Genomic DNA, 12,251 nt, shown 5'->3' on the forward strand with positions numbered 1-12,251 from the left:
GATTCTCCTGTCTATGATTGGCATTCTGTCAAGTAGCCTACGCTACTCTCACTTTTAGTCTGGATCACAGCAACTTTTGCATTTTGGAAGGTTTGGTCAGTACGGAATGTGATTGCTGGCTCTCTCAATAATGTGTCATATGGAGAGCACAGGCTGGGGAACCTGGAAACCATGGGAAACGCATGGTTTTCCTTATTTAAAGAAATGAAAATTATAAAATGTGCATTCTTTAACTTTGTAACAGAAACAGGAGAGAATTGTACAAAATAGAATTAAATATGGGAATGCTTAAGCACACAGAAACAATGGGATAGCTTATTAAAGGAAGGGGGGAAGCTCAAAACATAAAAATGAGATTCTTCTGGGTGGAAATCTTATAGACAAGCAACTTGTTTTGTTTTATGGTTCCTTGGAAAGACAGTACTCTGCACAGCTGTTAGCCACGTAAGAAAGAAATACATATGTGCATATCCAAGTGTGAATATTTACTTACTAATCCAGTTTCCCCAAATACTTGGAATGAAGTTTTCAGCAGTGCTTGTTAGATTAAAAAAAAAAAAAATCCTCTCGAGAAACTATGTTCCAAAACCTCAATTCTTATTAGGAAATGAAGCAACTTTCTTGTGGCAGAAAAATAATGATGCTTTGGGTAAAAGTTTGCAAACATATGGCCCACAGAAATAGCAGGCTTCAGAAAGATTCATCTTAAACAGTACATAAACAATTTATCTTTGCACATGGAAACTGCACATCAGATAAAACATGTTCTTGCAAAATGCTGGTCCTTAGAAAAACGTCTGCAGTTTCCATCTTCAGGTAAGACCCTGCAAAACTACATTAGAAAATATATCAAATAGTACAAATGTGTGGGAAAGAAGACAATGCCCCCCACTACTTCTGCCGGTGGCACAGGAGCGTATGGTACAGACTGCTTGATCACAGGGTTTGTGGAGTCTTTTTAGCTAAGCTGAGTTATGGAAGTGAAAAAGTATGGTTTGTGAATTTTGTCAACCACATAAGCAAGTTTTAAAGTCACTCCTTTGAGTATATTTAGTGTCTTTTCCATTATGCATTGGACAAAAGTAGACATCTATTGCACAGACATACATTATCTTGTTTTGTCTTCCTTTGACATCCCGAAAAAAGGAAGAGACATGATCTAATTCAAGTTGGTGAATAAACAAGCAAAATATAGTTATCTGATGAGGCCAATATATTTTCAAAAAGACTTTAAGTAGCCAGCCTTTGTGTCACTGCACAATCTTTATGGTTGCAGGAGCTTAGCAGTAAGCTTAGAGAGCTTTGCCTGTTTTGCTGCTTTTCTCATCAGTGCTTTAATGCCTGCTGATTAAGGGCTCATAAATCTTTGCAATATTAGCAGAGGAGTCCACTTCCATAGTAAATGGCAACATTTCCCTTCCTCCTTCTAGCTGTTATCACACACGTGTGGCATGTACTTGTAGGTATCATTGTCATGCTCATGCCATATATTCTGAACAATGAATGCTCTCTTCCTGGAAACCTGAACCTCTTAACCACTGCTAGAGAGTAGCCTTTACTCTTGAGGTCACCTAACTTGGCAAGTCAGTGAGCTAATGGGTCTGAAAAGATTATCCTAGACCAAAATTGATGTAAACATTCTCCTTTCAATGCAGAACGTATGGGCTTGCATGCCTTTCATCTTTCACTGCACATTCCAGATGTTTGCTTCTTTCCTCTCATCATATATACATGATAGGATAGATAATGTACTGAGTTGAGATTTATGTCTAAGGCATGATGTGTTTGTACTCTACGTCATTACACCTTCTTTTTCCCTTTTATTTGGGAAAGGAGAAGTACCTTAAAAGCCTTTTTTTAAATTCAGGTTTGGTTTGTTTATTCAATGCTTTCCAAAAGCACTCTGGTTGGAGTTCCTCATCCCCTCTATTTCCTCTGCTGTTCCTCTGCAATATATCTCCTTTCAGTTTAGGGTGTCTCTGCGACTTGGTTGCTTTGAAAAAGTTCCAGAAGACAGATCTCAAAATTTGCTTTGGAAAGGTCCATGTTAAAAAATAAATAATCAAATAACTGACTAAACAAATAAATAAATTAATGTCATCAACATAAAACCAGATTTTTAGCTTGATTTATCTTGACAATCAAATGCTAATTTCTAATTTTTTTCTACAAGTGATGCACTAATATATAATCACTATTTAAGATTATAGGGAAACATCCTGAAGTTACATTAGGTGTTTCAGTTTTTATCTTACACTGAATGTCAGCAGCCCTTAATTGCTAAATGCTATTTAAAGAATTCATTTTGTTTTTTGAGTTCAACCTGAAGGACTGAAACTGAATTACTGTTAACTTCTCTTCTATATGGACATATGGACTTTTTTTTTTCTTTTTTGTCATCATGCAAATGCCATTTATTTTTCCCAAACAGTCATTTAATAGATCTATTAATAAAAGTCAGAATCTGCAGACCACAGTTATTCCTACATTTTCCTGTTTTTCCAGTGTTCTTTATTTCACTGTATGTCAATCCAGAATAGATTCCTTTATTCCAAGGAGGATGCAAACACACGATGCAAAATCAAAATGTATGCTGAAGTATCAAGCAAAGGCATTTAAAGAAAAAGGAAATGTTTTAAAACTAGGATAACATTACCGTCTAGGAAAAAATGGTGATTATTTCACTCAATAATTACATTTGTTATGTATATTGTTTCTCTTAAATTACACAATTTGTTACCATGACACACTGCCTTAGTTTACCTGAACTATTAATATATTTTACATTTAGCTTAGCCAGGAGATTCAATGGATATGTTTCCTCTCTTGAGTTTTAGGAGAAACAGGGTTCAAAATTCTTAATGAAGAAGAAATTATTCAGGCATCTTTGAGTTAAAAACACCGTATAACAAAGGGATACATGGGAGAGAGCACACCTTAATTGGTGGTGAAAATGCATAGAGAAAATCTGTCTGCATAAAACTGTGTATCTGTAGTGTCTTGGTCTGACATGTGAGTTTGTAAAATTCTTAGCTTTTCAGAAAACACTATTAAGGCTTTTATCTAGCTTCTGAGAAAAAGTAGCACTCTTAAAAGATAAAACATTGAGACTAAGCGATAAAAAGAATTTTTAGCTCAAGGCTGAACATGCAGAGGTGAATTTTATCTTATATATTTTGGCCTTTTCTGATATACTTTTACCAAGATGGGTATGATTGCATGCTTCTACTCTGTATACTTTTATACTTTATTTAAAGGATAAATTACCTTTATCATGTGATAAATTTGTGTATCTATATATGACTGTATAATAGTTTTCAAATTGTTTTGACAAATTTGACCAGCTAAAACATGAAATTGATTTTTTTTTTCCTCGTAATTTCTAAACTTCTCACAGACTGCTAGATCACCTTCCAATTATTAATATCCCATTTGGTCAGACTGTAGTAATTATGTGAATTATCTCTATTGAAGGAAGGAAATCCATAATAAACTATCTGGCTGAAAGAAACTTGCAGTAAGTGAAATGTCACACTAAAAGAGGCCTAATTATTTGATTCCTCTGGGCAGTTTGCTAAGTGTTTTCCATGAATTCAAAAATCACTCTCAACAAATTTACTGTATGGATCTTGGGTTCTTGGGGCTGCGTTATTGGAAAGCTGGAATTTATGTCTGTTACACTGTTGTGTATGAAAGCATTAATTAAGATTATTTAATCCCAGCAACTGGGATTGTCTGCAGAGTAATTCTCTCCCACTAATATCTTTAATTGGTCTTGTGCCTAATTTGCATGGCTAATTCATTAAGGGCTGTTTTATCCAGTTCTTGGTAGCTTCTTGCTTGTCTGCATAAGCCTTCTGTAAGAGCAGACAAGCTTTGGATGTGGTCCTCTGTAGTCCCTTGGTATATTAGCTATGCATGCAAGGCTCAGGAAACCCCTCCTCTCCCTGGTGTCACTTCCACCCGTGATACGGGATCATTCTGCTGCCCTGAGGAAAGAACTGGCAATGAAAAAATAGTGAGCCACTTCAGCAAGTATAAACTCCTGTGAAATTTTCTCTTGTATTTGCTGTTTTCCGTCACAATGTGGGCATATTGTCTACTAGTGCTCTTATCTTTAACACTTTGCTTTCCCATTCTAAATATAATGAATTGATATTATGTTAAGGTAATAGATATAAAATTACATTGTTATAAAACCAGTTTTAAAGTTTTGCCCTACACACCTAAAATACTGAAACTGGAACTATGCTAAGGAGTAGAGATCGTGTTCTCTTGTTGATTCTGACCCTTTAAGGCCTTAAGGATTTTTGTTTATGTGGTATGATGAGATTTAGTATTGTGGAGAATGTCTGCAAGCCTTCAATGAAAAAAAATGAAAAGTCATATATTGCAGATTGTAATTTTCTGTAGTTGACTGAAAGATTAAAGCTTGTTTTTCTTGCTGACATATTTCATTCTGATTTTAAAACTCTAAATTCTGCTTTTAGTCCTCTATATAACAGCTTTCATATCAACCTGCTTACAATATGTGAAACATAAAATCAGTGTTGCAGGCATGCATTTGTTTTTACATTATGATATAATCTGTTTCTTTGCCTTTCAAAAATCTAATTTAGCTTTTCTTTTCTCCTGTGACAGGATGACAAGGACTTGGTTCATGAGTTTGTTGTTGCTGAAGGTCTGACTTGCTTAATCAAAGTGGGAGCAGAAGCCGACCAGAATTATCAGAACTACATCCTGAGAGGTAAAGGAAATGCACCCAAAAGTTGTTTTTATTGCTTAGAAGCTCTCACAGGTCGGCAGCAACTTGCTGTGTAAAGTGTCTTTGAACTTGCTTCTAAGTTTGATTCTTTCATATTTTGCAAGAGAGTTAGGGGAAGATTAATACTCACCACTAAGCAGAACGAACCGGAATATTTGGAATCTTGATAGTCTCCCTATTGTTCACCTTTTCTTGTAGATTACACTGCAAATCTCTAATTCCAAGAAAAAAAGGCATTCTAAGGCTTTTACTGGATAACTGTGTCAGAGGGCAGAGAACAAAATAACTTCTTGGAGTGTGGTCATCTTTTCCAAAGGAGCTGCTGCAAGCAGGTTGGACGCAGCAGGAGTAGTTCTGTGATCTGTGTTTCTCTCTTTTCTTGAAGTAATGGGTGGCTGTTGACTTCCCAAGCGGCATGGAGGGTTTTCTCCATGAGAAAACAGAGAGGGGCAGCACCCAGCCCACTCCATCACCCTGTTGGGAGATGTGCTTTCTTATTGCCTCTCTCCGTTGTGGTGCAGCAGAATGCAGCATCATTGGTATCTCTGGATATCATGCAGTATCTATGGAATAAACAAGGAGAAAGTCATACCTTAAGGGGTCAGTTGGCTGGAAACAATTTTTAGCTATCTGACATTTTCGTAAATATAGGAGTTAAACAAGTAATGAGAGGTTTATGTTCTGTTCTTTGCACTTAAAAGATAATTGGCAAAGAAAGGGTTTGGAGAGAGATTTCGAAAAGGTGTGCTATGTGATTAGAAAGCTGATTTCCTATATTGTGGCCTGAATGGATGCATATGTTTTTCATCTAGCCAGGAACCCTAGGCTGTAAATTTGGAGAGTTTCTTCGGTATTTTGAGGGGAGAGCAGTCACTCCAAGGGATCTTTGCTGCTGGATGATCTCATTGTAAATGGAGTCTGCTTATGAATGCATAGTTGTGGTAGATTGCTCATTTGAGTTTTCTTAGACTGACGTATATAGCTGTATTTAAAAATGTCACTTTGATGTATTTAAGTGCTAAAACTCAAACTACAGGAGGAGCAAAAAAAAAAAAAAACCCAACCAAAAATAAGTAGAAGGATTTTGTAAGAACTAGAAATGCTGAATTATGGATAGCTAGGATTCAAAGAGTAGGCTTCATGTGAAGAAATTCAAAATAAGACCAGGTTTGGAGGTATAAATGAAGCAAACCAGTACTACAGGAATTATGTTCAATGTCAGTAGCTGTGCAGTCACATAAAAGTACTTGAATAGAAGACAAGGACACAGAAACATGCAATTAAAAGTTTCTGGGAGAAAACTGGCCACAGATGCTATCGGAAAATTCAGACTGGAAGCAAAATAAAAGTTCTGTATGAGACAGTCTGGCCTTCAGTCTAGAAGCTTTCCCATTCTCCTTCCCTTCCCATATCCTAATGCATCCAGCATTCAAGGATATCTAACATTCTCTTTCTTGTGGTGGCTTTCAAGAGCTTGGTTTCCATAATCTGAAATGAGAAATTTTCATGTGAATTCAATGAATGATAAAAAACAGAGCCTTAGTGTCAATGTCCATGGCATCATAACAAATGCAACTGCAAACTCATGTTGTTGCATTGTTATTAGCAAGTGATTACAGCTTGTTCAAAATTAATATAACAGAACAACATTACCAATAACAAAAACTAACTATATAGAAGTATGCCATAAAGGTAAAAACGTTATTTTAGGAAGATGCTTTTAGGGATTGGTAACTTCTGAAATCAGGTCCTTTTTCTTCCTTGCATTGCTGCTGTGTGAAGCTGAAGTTTCTCTCTGGATAGTGTATCCTAGCATCCTTTACAATAATACAATTTTTCTGTGTGATATGGGCTTCATTTCAGTTTTGGTTTTGATTGTCTTTCAGGAATTTCAAAGCTTGTTACAACTCCAAAATTGTGTGAGGTGATTTGCAGTTCCAGGAGCCAGCGTGTACTTTCTGAATAGGTCTGTGTGTGCAATGAGATAAAGATAGATTTAGCAGTATGGTGTAGCCAAACAATTTTATCCGAATACATTGAGTAGGGTGCTGAAAAGAAGCATTAAATACATCATGTAAGAGTGTTTCTGGTATATTATTTTTGGAAGATCGTAGTGATTGGTTAGGGGGTTTATTTTGTGTGGCAGCTGTGTATGCCTGTTGCAATGCTGCATTTTATTAAACCTGGAGTTCTGGTAAATAGATGAATAAATTTTACTGAATGTACATCACAGCCAGCACAGAGGTGGTCCTGTAACCTCTAAGCTTAGTCTTAAGTAGCGGACATTTGAGAAGTAAAAAGTAGTCTTTTTTTAAGAGATTTTGTGCCTTCCTGCAGTGGTGTCCTTGTTCTGCAGATCCTTTTGGATTGGAATATATTCTCTTTGTTTTCATTGCATTTAACCTAAATCATAAATAGATGGAATTTCTTCTAAGTTCCATATTCTGGCATTTCTCCAGCACCTCTGGTGTCATTCACTCTTTTCCTCTGGCAATTCTAACTCAGCTTGCAAGGCTTGTGACAGTAAGTGACAGCCTTATGCATGGCATTGCCTCCTTTGTTTCAAGAACTCTCCTACATGAGACTGTCCCTCATCCTGACTGAGCAATTTCCCAGTGTTTCATATCAACTTGTTTGCCTGCATTTATCAAGAAATAGCTTTGTACCTTGGAGGGAAAATAGGCTGGAAGTACACATATGCTTAAGGCTGTAGGTGCTTCGGTGAGTTCCAGGTACAAGTTATTTCTTGAGGATGTTATTTTCCTTTTTCCAAAAGTTCACATTGTTTCACTCTAATGTTTCCTGGTTGTGAATTTCTGCTTAGGGGTTTTGACTTGGTTCAAGTCAGACTGGTCTGCCAAAAAACTGATTAAATATGAGTCATGAAAATGTTAGTTACTTTAATGGGTAAGTGAAGAGACGGTAAATGTGACTTTTACACACAATGCTGAGAAATCCAGACAGTTTATTGTTGAGTGCTAAGGAATGACTGCTTACTTCTGCTCAAGTCCCCTGAAATAGGGCTGTTTGACTGTACCTTTCCCAAAGTGTTCCCTTTTGTCAGTATATAGCCTGTAGAATGGAAACCAGCAGTAGCCATGGTTTCTCTCAAGGCCCTGGCTTTTAAAAACACTATCTTAGAAAACAGCTTTTGATCCTCCCTATTTAACAGTTCTTAAAACTAAATTTATTGTCCAATGTTCCTTTCAATTATTATGGACATCTAAAGAAACTGTGTTTTAAGGGACTTCCCCCTTCCCCCCTCCCAGAAACAGACTTGTTTTGCTTTTGTTCTTTCCTCTCTCTCTGTTTTTTTTCCACAAGGATCCATAAGGATGAAAAGCTTCACAATTAAAATTTTCTGTCCTAGTTACAAGATTGTAGTATGGTGGATGTTACCTAAATATTCAAAACCAGATAGGAGTGAGTTAAAGGTAATGAAAATGTCCATAACTGATGCGGATTAATATAAATCTTAATGTAATTTTTAAGATTCTTTGGATATAATTTTGAGATCATCTGTTCCTTGCACAGAATGAGAAAGTAACACATAAATGCCACAGTAGCCTTCATGTTTTCTGATAATTTAGCCAGTGCTGTTGGGAAGGTGAGAAAAAAAAGCAGATTGTGTAGACCAAGGCTTAATTCTTTTAAAGATACACTGAATAAATTAGGTATGAGGGTTCAGGGATGACTTTGCTGGCACTGTGATGTGGTGACCTGTGACCTGGTGGGGTCCTGTGGCAGCTGTCCCTCAGATCAAATGAGAAAGTTGTCATAAGGTCATCCAGCCTCGTTTGTAGAGTGTAATTGTGTACTTGGGTCCCTGTTAAGCTGCTTATGTATTCAGGTCAGTATTTAGAGGTGTCCATAATTAGATGAAAGCTAGATATTGTTCTTGTGGTCTGAAAGCACAAATCAAGTGTTCAGTCTGAGCAGGCAAAGGCCTTGACCTTGCTGCAAGGTCTAAGGAGCTAAGGCTGATGAAAAAATAGGACAGCAGTCAGTGCTCATACTAGACTATGCTTGCATCAAATTCAGCTTTTGGATGCAGCTCTCTGATTTAGTGAGTGCTCTGTGCTTATATGGAGAATAATAATTTGAGTGTCAAGTCTGGATGAGAGATGGCTTCAGTTTTGTTTGGTGGTTTTGAATTTCTTGTGTAGAGGTTTCTTAAAAGAAGAAATAAAGAAAAACAAGTGTTTGGAGGAGACTAGGAGTTGAGATTTGAGGTAATATTTGTGCTTTAAGTTAACCCCTCTCCCATAAAGCCTCAAACCATTACTATAATGTAAAATTAAAGATAAGTAGAATCCTAGAAACATTTAGGTTGGAAAAGGTCCTTAATATCAAGTTCAACCATTAACCTAATACTGCTGACTCCACCATGGCCCTAAGCACCATGTCTACACATCCTTTAAGTGTCTCCAAGGACAGTATAGGCAAAACTTAAATAAGTTATATTTAATTAAATTATCTGGACAGAACACTAGTTTGCAGTGGAACCAGTAGACCGTTTTACTGTCACAGAATCTCTGCACTTCTGATAAAGTGCTAAAGTCCTGTGTGCTTCTACAGATATTGGTGCAAGCACAGAAGATAATGGTAATGGTCTTGGGGAAGGGATCTGAGGAACAGTAACATACCATTTAAGAGGATTAAAGGTTGATAGGTTCATGCACAAAGTCAAGAACATCTTCAGTCTGATGGAACAGCATCTTTATTATTATGCCCTACAAATTTTTCCTTATAGTTTGTTTTGGAATTGCATTTGTACAAGCAAGCTTTTATCTTCATAAAAATAGAATGAGTATATAATAATGCTGGGATTTCTTTTCCCCCCGGGTTTTCCAAGACCTTTCAGGAACTTTAAGTAATTTTATGAGGGACTTATACTAGAAGAGTTCTAGATGAGTCCTAAAATGTAAATAAAAAAGAACTGAGTGTCTTAAAACACTAAAATCGCATGTGAAACATAACTCCAAGGCACATTTTGTGAATTGCCAGTGATGGAGAAGTTCCCAAGGGGAGCAGTGACTTCCCAAGGTAGAGCAATGAGAACTGAAGAGCCTGAAACTTTCCAAGCCTCCAGTGAGACATAAGAATGGGGCAATATTTTGATTCCTCACCTGTCTAGCTGGTAAATGGGAGCCAACCTCTGCAAAGGGATGGATGAAGAGAAAGAGTGTAGCTGTATCTGGGTAGTTACCCTTTTAGTAACCTCAGCTCTCTACTGCAGCAAGGTGATTGTAAATTTGTATTTTGCATGTGCTTCTAATTACACAGTACAGTGTAGCTGACAACAATAAAAAATGGTAAGAAATTACTGTAAGAGCTACTAGGTTGTAAAGCAGAAAGTGACCTTGCTGTTGGAATTAAGGGATGCTGAGCTGTTTGACAGGGTGGTTGAGTATGCACGGGAGCCACCAGAGTCAGTCAGAACTACAGATGAATGCCCAGGCAGGGGGTCAGGTTTTCCAAGCTAACAGACAAACAGCTCAAACACTGACATGTACCAAAGCCACCAACAGTTATGCCTATTTATAAAGCCAGAGGCATGCAATCCCACCTTCATGCCAAGTTTGGAACCAAGGGCTGTGCTGCGTATTCTGGGAAATCAGATTAAATTCCTGAAACGACTCAGTGCTAGATGGTAAAAGACCATCTGGTTACTGTCTGTCACCAGGACACCGTGTGTGCCCGAAGATGTCAAGGAGCTAGAGGAAGTCGAAGGTGAGGATGAAGTTTTGCAAGCAGGCAGTGGAAGCTTTTGCTGATAACCCTTCCATTCTGAAAGCCAGGCATGAAGTTATCAGCAAGCTGGTGGCATTTCTGCATTGAGCCAACTGCTACTAGGAATGCTTGGGGTTTGTAAGTGTGCTCTCTGTAACGGGAGGATGATCAGCTTCCAGGAATTGGCTGGCTGTTTTTATCAAAAAGACCCCTCGTTATTTACAAGGACGTGAATGTTTCCAGTGCTCTTGAACTTTCCTCCCTCAGACTGATAAGTTATGTGGCTTTCGGCTTTTGCATTAAAGGTTAGATATTACAAAGCATTTAGCATAGAGAAGCACGTTCTTCTGCAGTACATGTCTATGTGGGAAGCAGGGGTTGTGTAAATAACAAAAAAGTAGAAATAAAGTCTGTGAGAGGCTATTTCCATCCTAAATAGATGTGTCTTGCTGGTTGGTACTGCAGCAGTAGAACAGATGGTAGTAATGTTAAGTGTAGTAGTGGAAATGGAGCTAATACTGAATTCTCCATATCTCCGCAATATTCCTGTTTTAGTGTGAACTGGAGAGCTGTTTAAAGTTTTCCAGCTGTAGAGAAGTATCCCAGCCCCAAGTAAATCAAGCACGTGATCAGACTTACCTTTTTATTTCTTTCTTTTCTCTTAATCTTCAGTGTGAAGGTATCCATATGCAACTGTGATGTTCCTATATATGTCTCTACATATTCAAGTTGTCTTCTTATGTGCAGTACTTTAAAATGACGTAAACTTATTGCTCCAGCTCAAAGTACCTGCAGTAACAGCCTGAACTTTAAAAAGAAATTGGGTGCCTGTAGCTTGATTACTTGGGAGTGTTGCTTCTGAGACAAATTTACTGGCACAGTCTCCCAGTAAATTCAGTTCTTTGACTTTTCAGAAAGCTTATCAGAATTGGACACTGTGGGCATTTCAAAATTCATATCCTTCATGAATCCTTTTATACTGGACATCAGATCACAGTTCCCATGGAACTGTACCAACTGATGGCAACTCCACCTGGAAGTTGTTATGCCCACATAGTACAGGGCAGCTCCACATGGAGATACAACCTAGGTTTCCTACCACTGCTACAAAAAAAAACCACTAAATAAAACACAAAACCAAGCCACAGCTGTGTGAGCAAGTTAGTAGCAGATTAGTGTAGCTGAGCTAGCAAGACCTGTTAATAAGCAGCACTACTGAGCTAAGGTACAGCCTGGCAGGGATGCAACCATGCCATCTCCCTCTGTGAAATGGACTACACTTCCAGTTTTCCACTAGTGCATGTTTTAGGTACCATTTCCTATAGTTCACATCAAAAGTAGCAGTCCCAGAGTAATCAGACCTGTATACCTGATGGGTCAGTACCTCTTTCTGTTACATGGGCAGAAACCTCAAGATGTGCCTCTCTTTGAAAAGCCATGAAATGAAAAAAAATACAAATGGATTTGGCATCCTGATTCATGAACCCTTTAGATTAGAAATAATGAGGTTATGATGCTCTTTGTTACACTAGAAGAAAAGGGCACATTGTACTATCTCCATGAGGAGCAATATAAATACGAAACCTCCTTGTCTCCGTAGGTGAATCCTCTTTCACTTCTGCAAATATCTTTAAGACTGAATGCATTTGTTTACATGTACAGGGGTAGTTGGGAGAGCTTGACATTGGAAGCCATGCAGTTTAAAAAGAGGGAAAACATCCTCTTTCCACTTCTAGTGTTTCCTTTTTTCATT

At 37.7% G+C, this 12,251-nt stretch overlaps 1 protein-coding gene across 8 annotated transcripts in view; it reads left to right on the forward strand.

Moving 5' to 3' along the window:
- The window catches only part of FHOD3 (formin homology 2 domain containing 3), a 366,964-nt gene that overhangs the window by 176,562 nt on the left and 178,151 nt on the right, over nt 1–12,251 (forward strand). For all 8 annotated transcript variants that reach the window (XM_088171487.1, XM_088171498.1, XM_088171447.1 and 5 more), the window contains exon 5: nt 4,642–4,747. In XM_088171487.1, coding sequence (XP_088027613.1) covers nt 4,642–4,747 — 106 coding nt within the window. The remainder of the gene's footprint in view (nt 1–4,641; nt 4,748–12,251) is intronic.

This window comes from Sturnus vulgaris, chromosome 1, assembly GCF_052056855.1.
Source record: "Sturnus vulgaris isolate bStuVul1 chromosome 1, bStuVul1.hap1, whole genome shotgun sequence".
NCBI lineage: Eukaryota > Metazoa > Chordata > Aves > Passeriformes > Sturnidae > Sturnus > Sturnus vulgaris.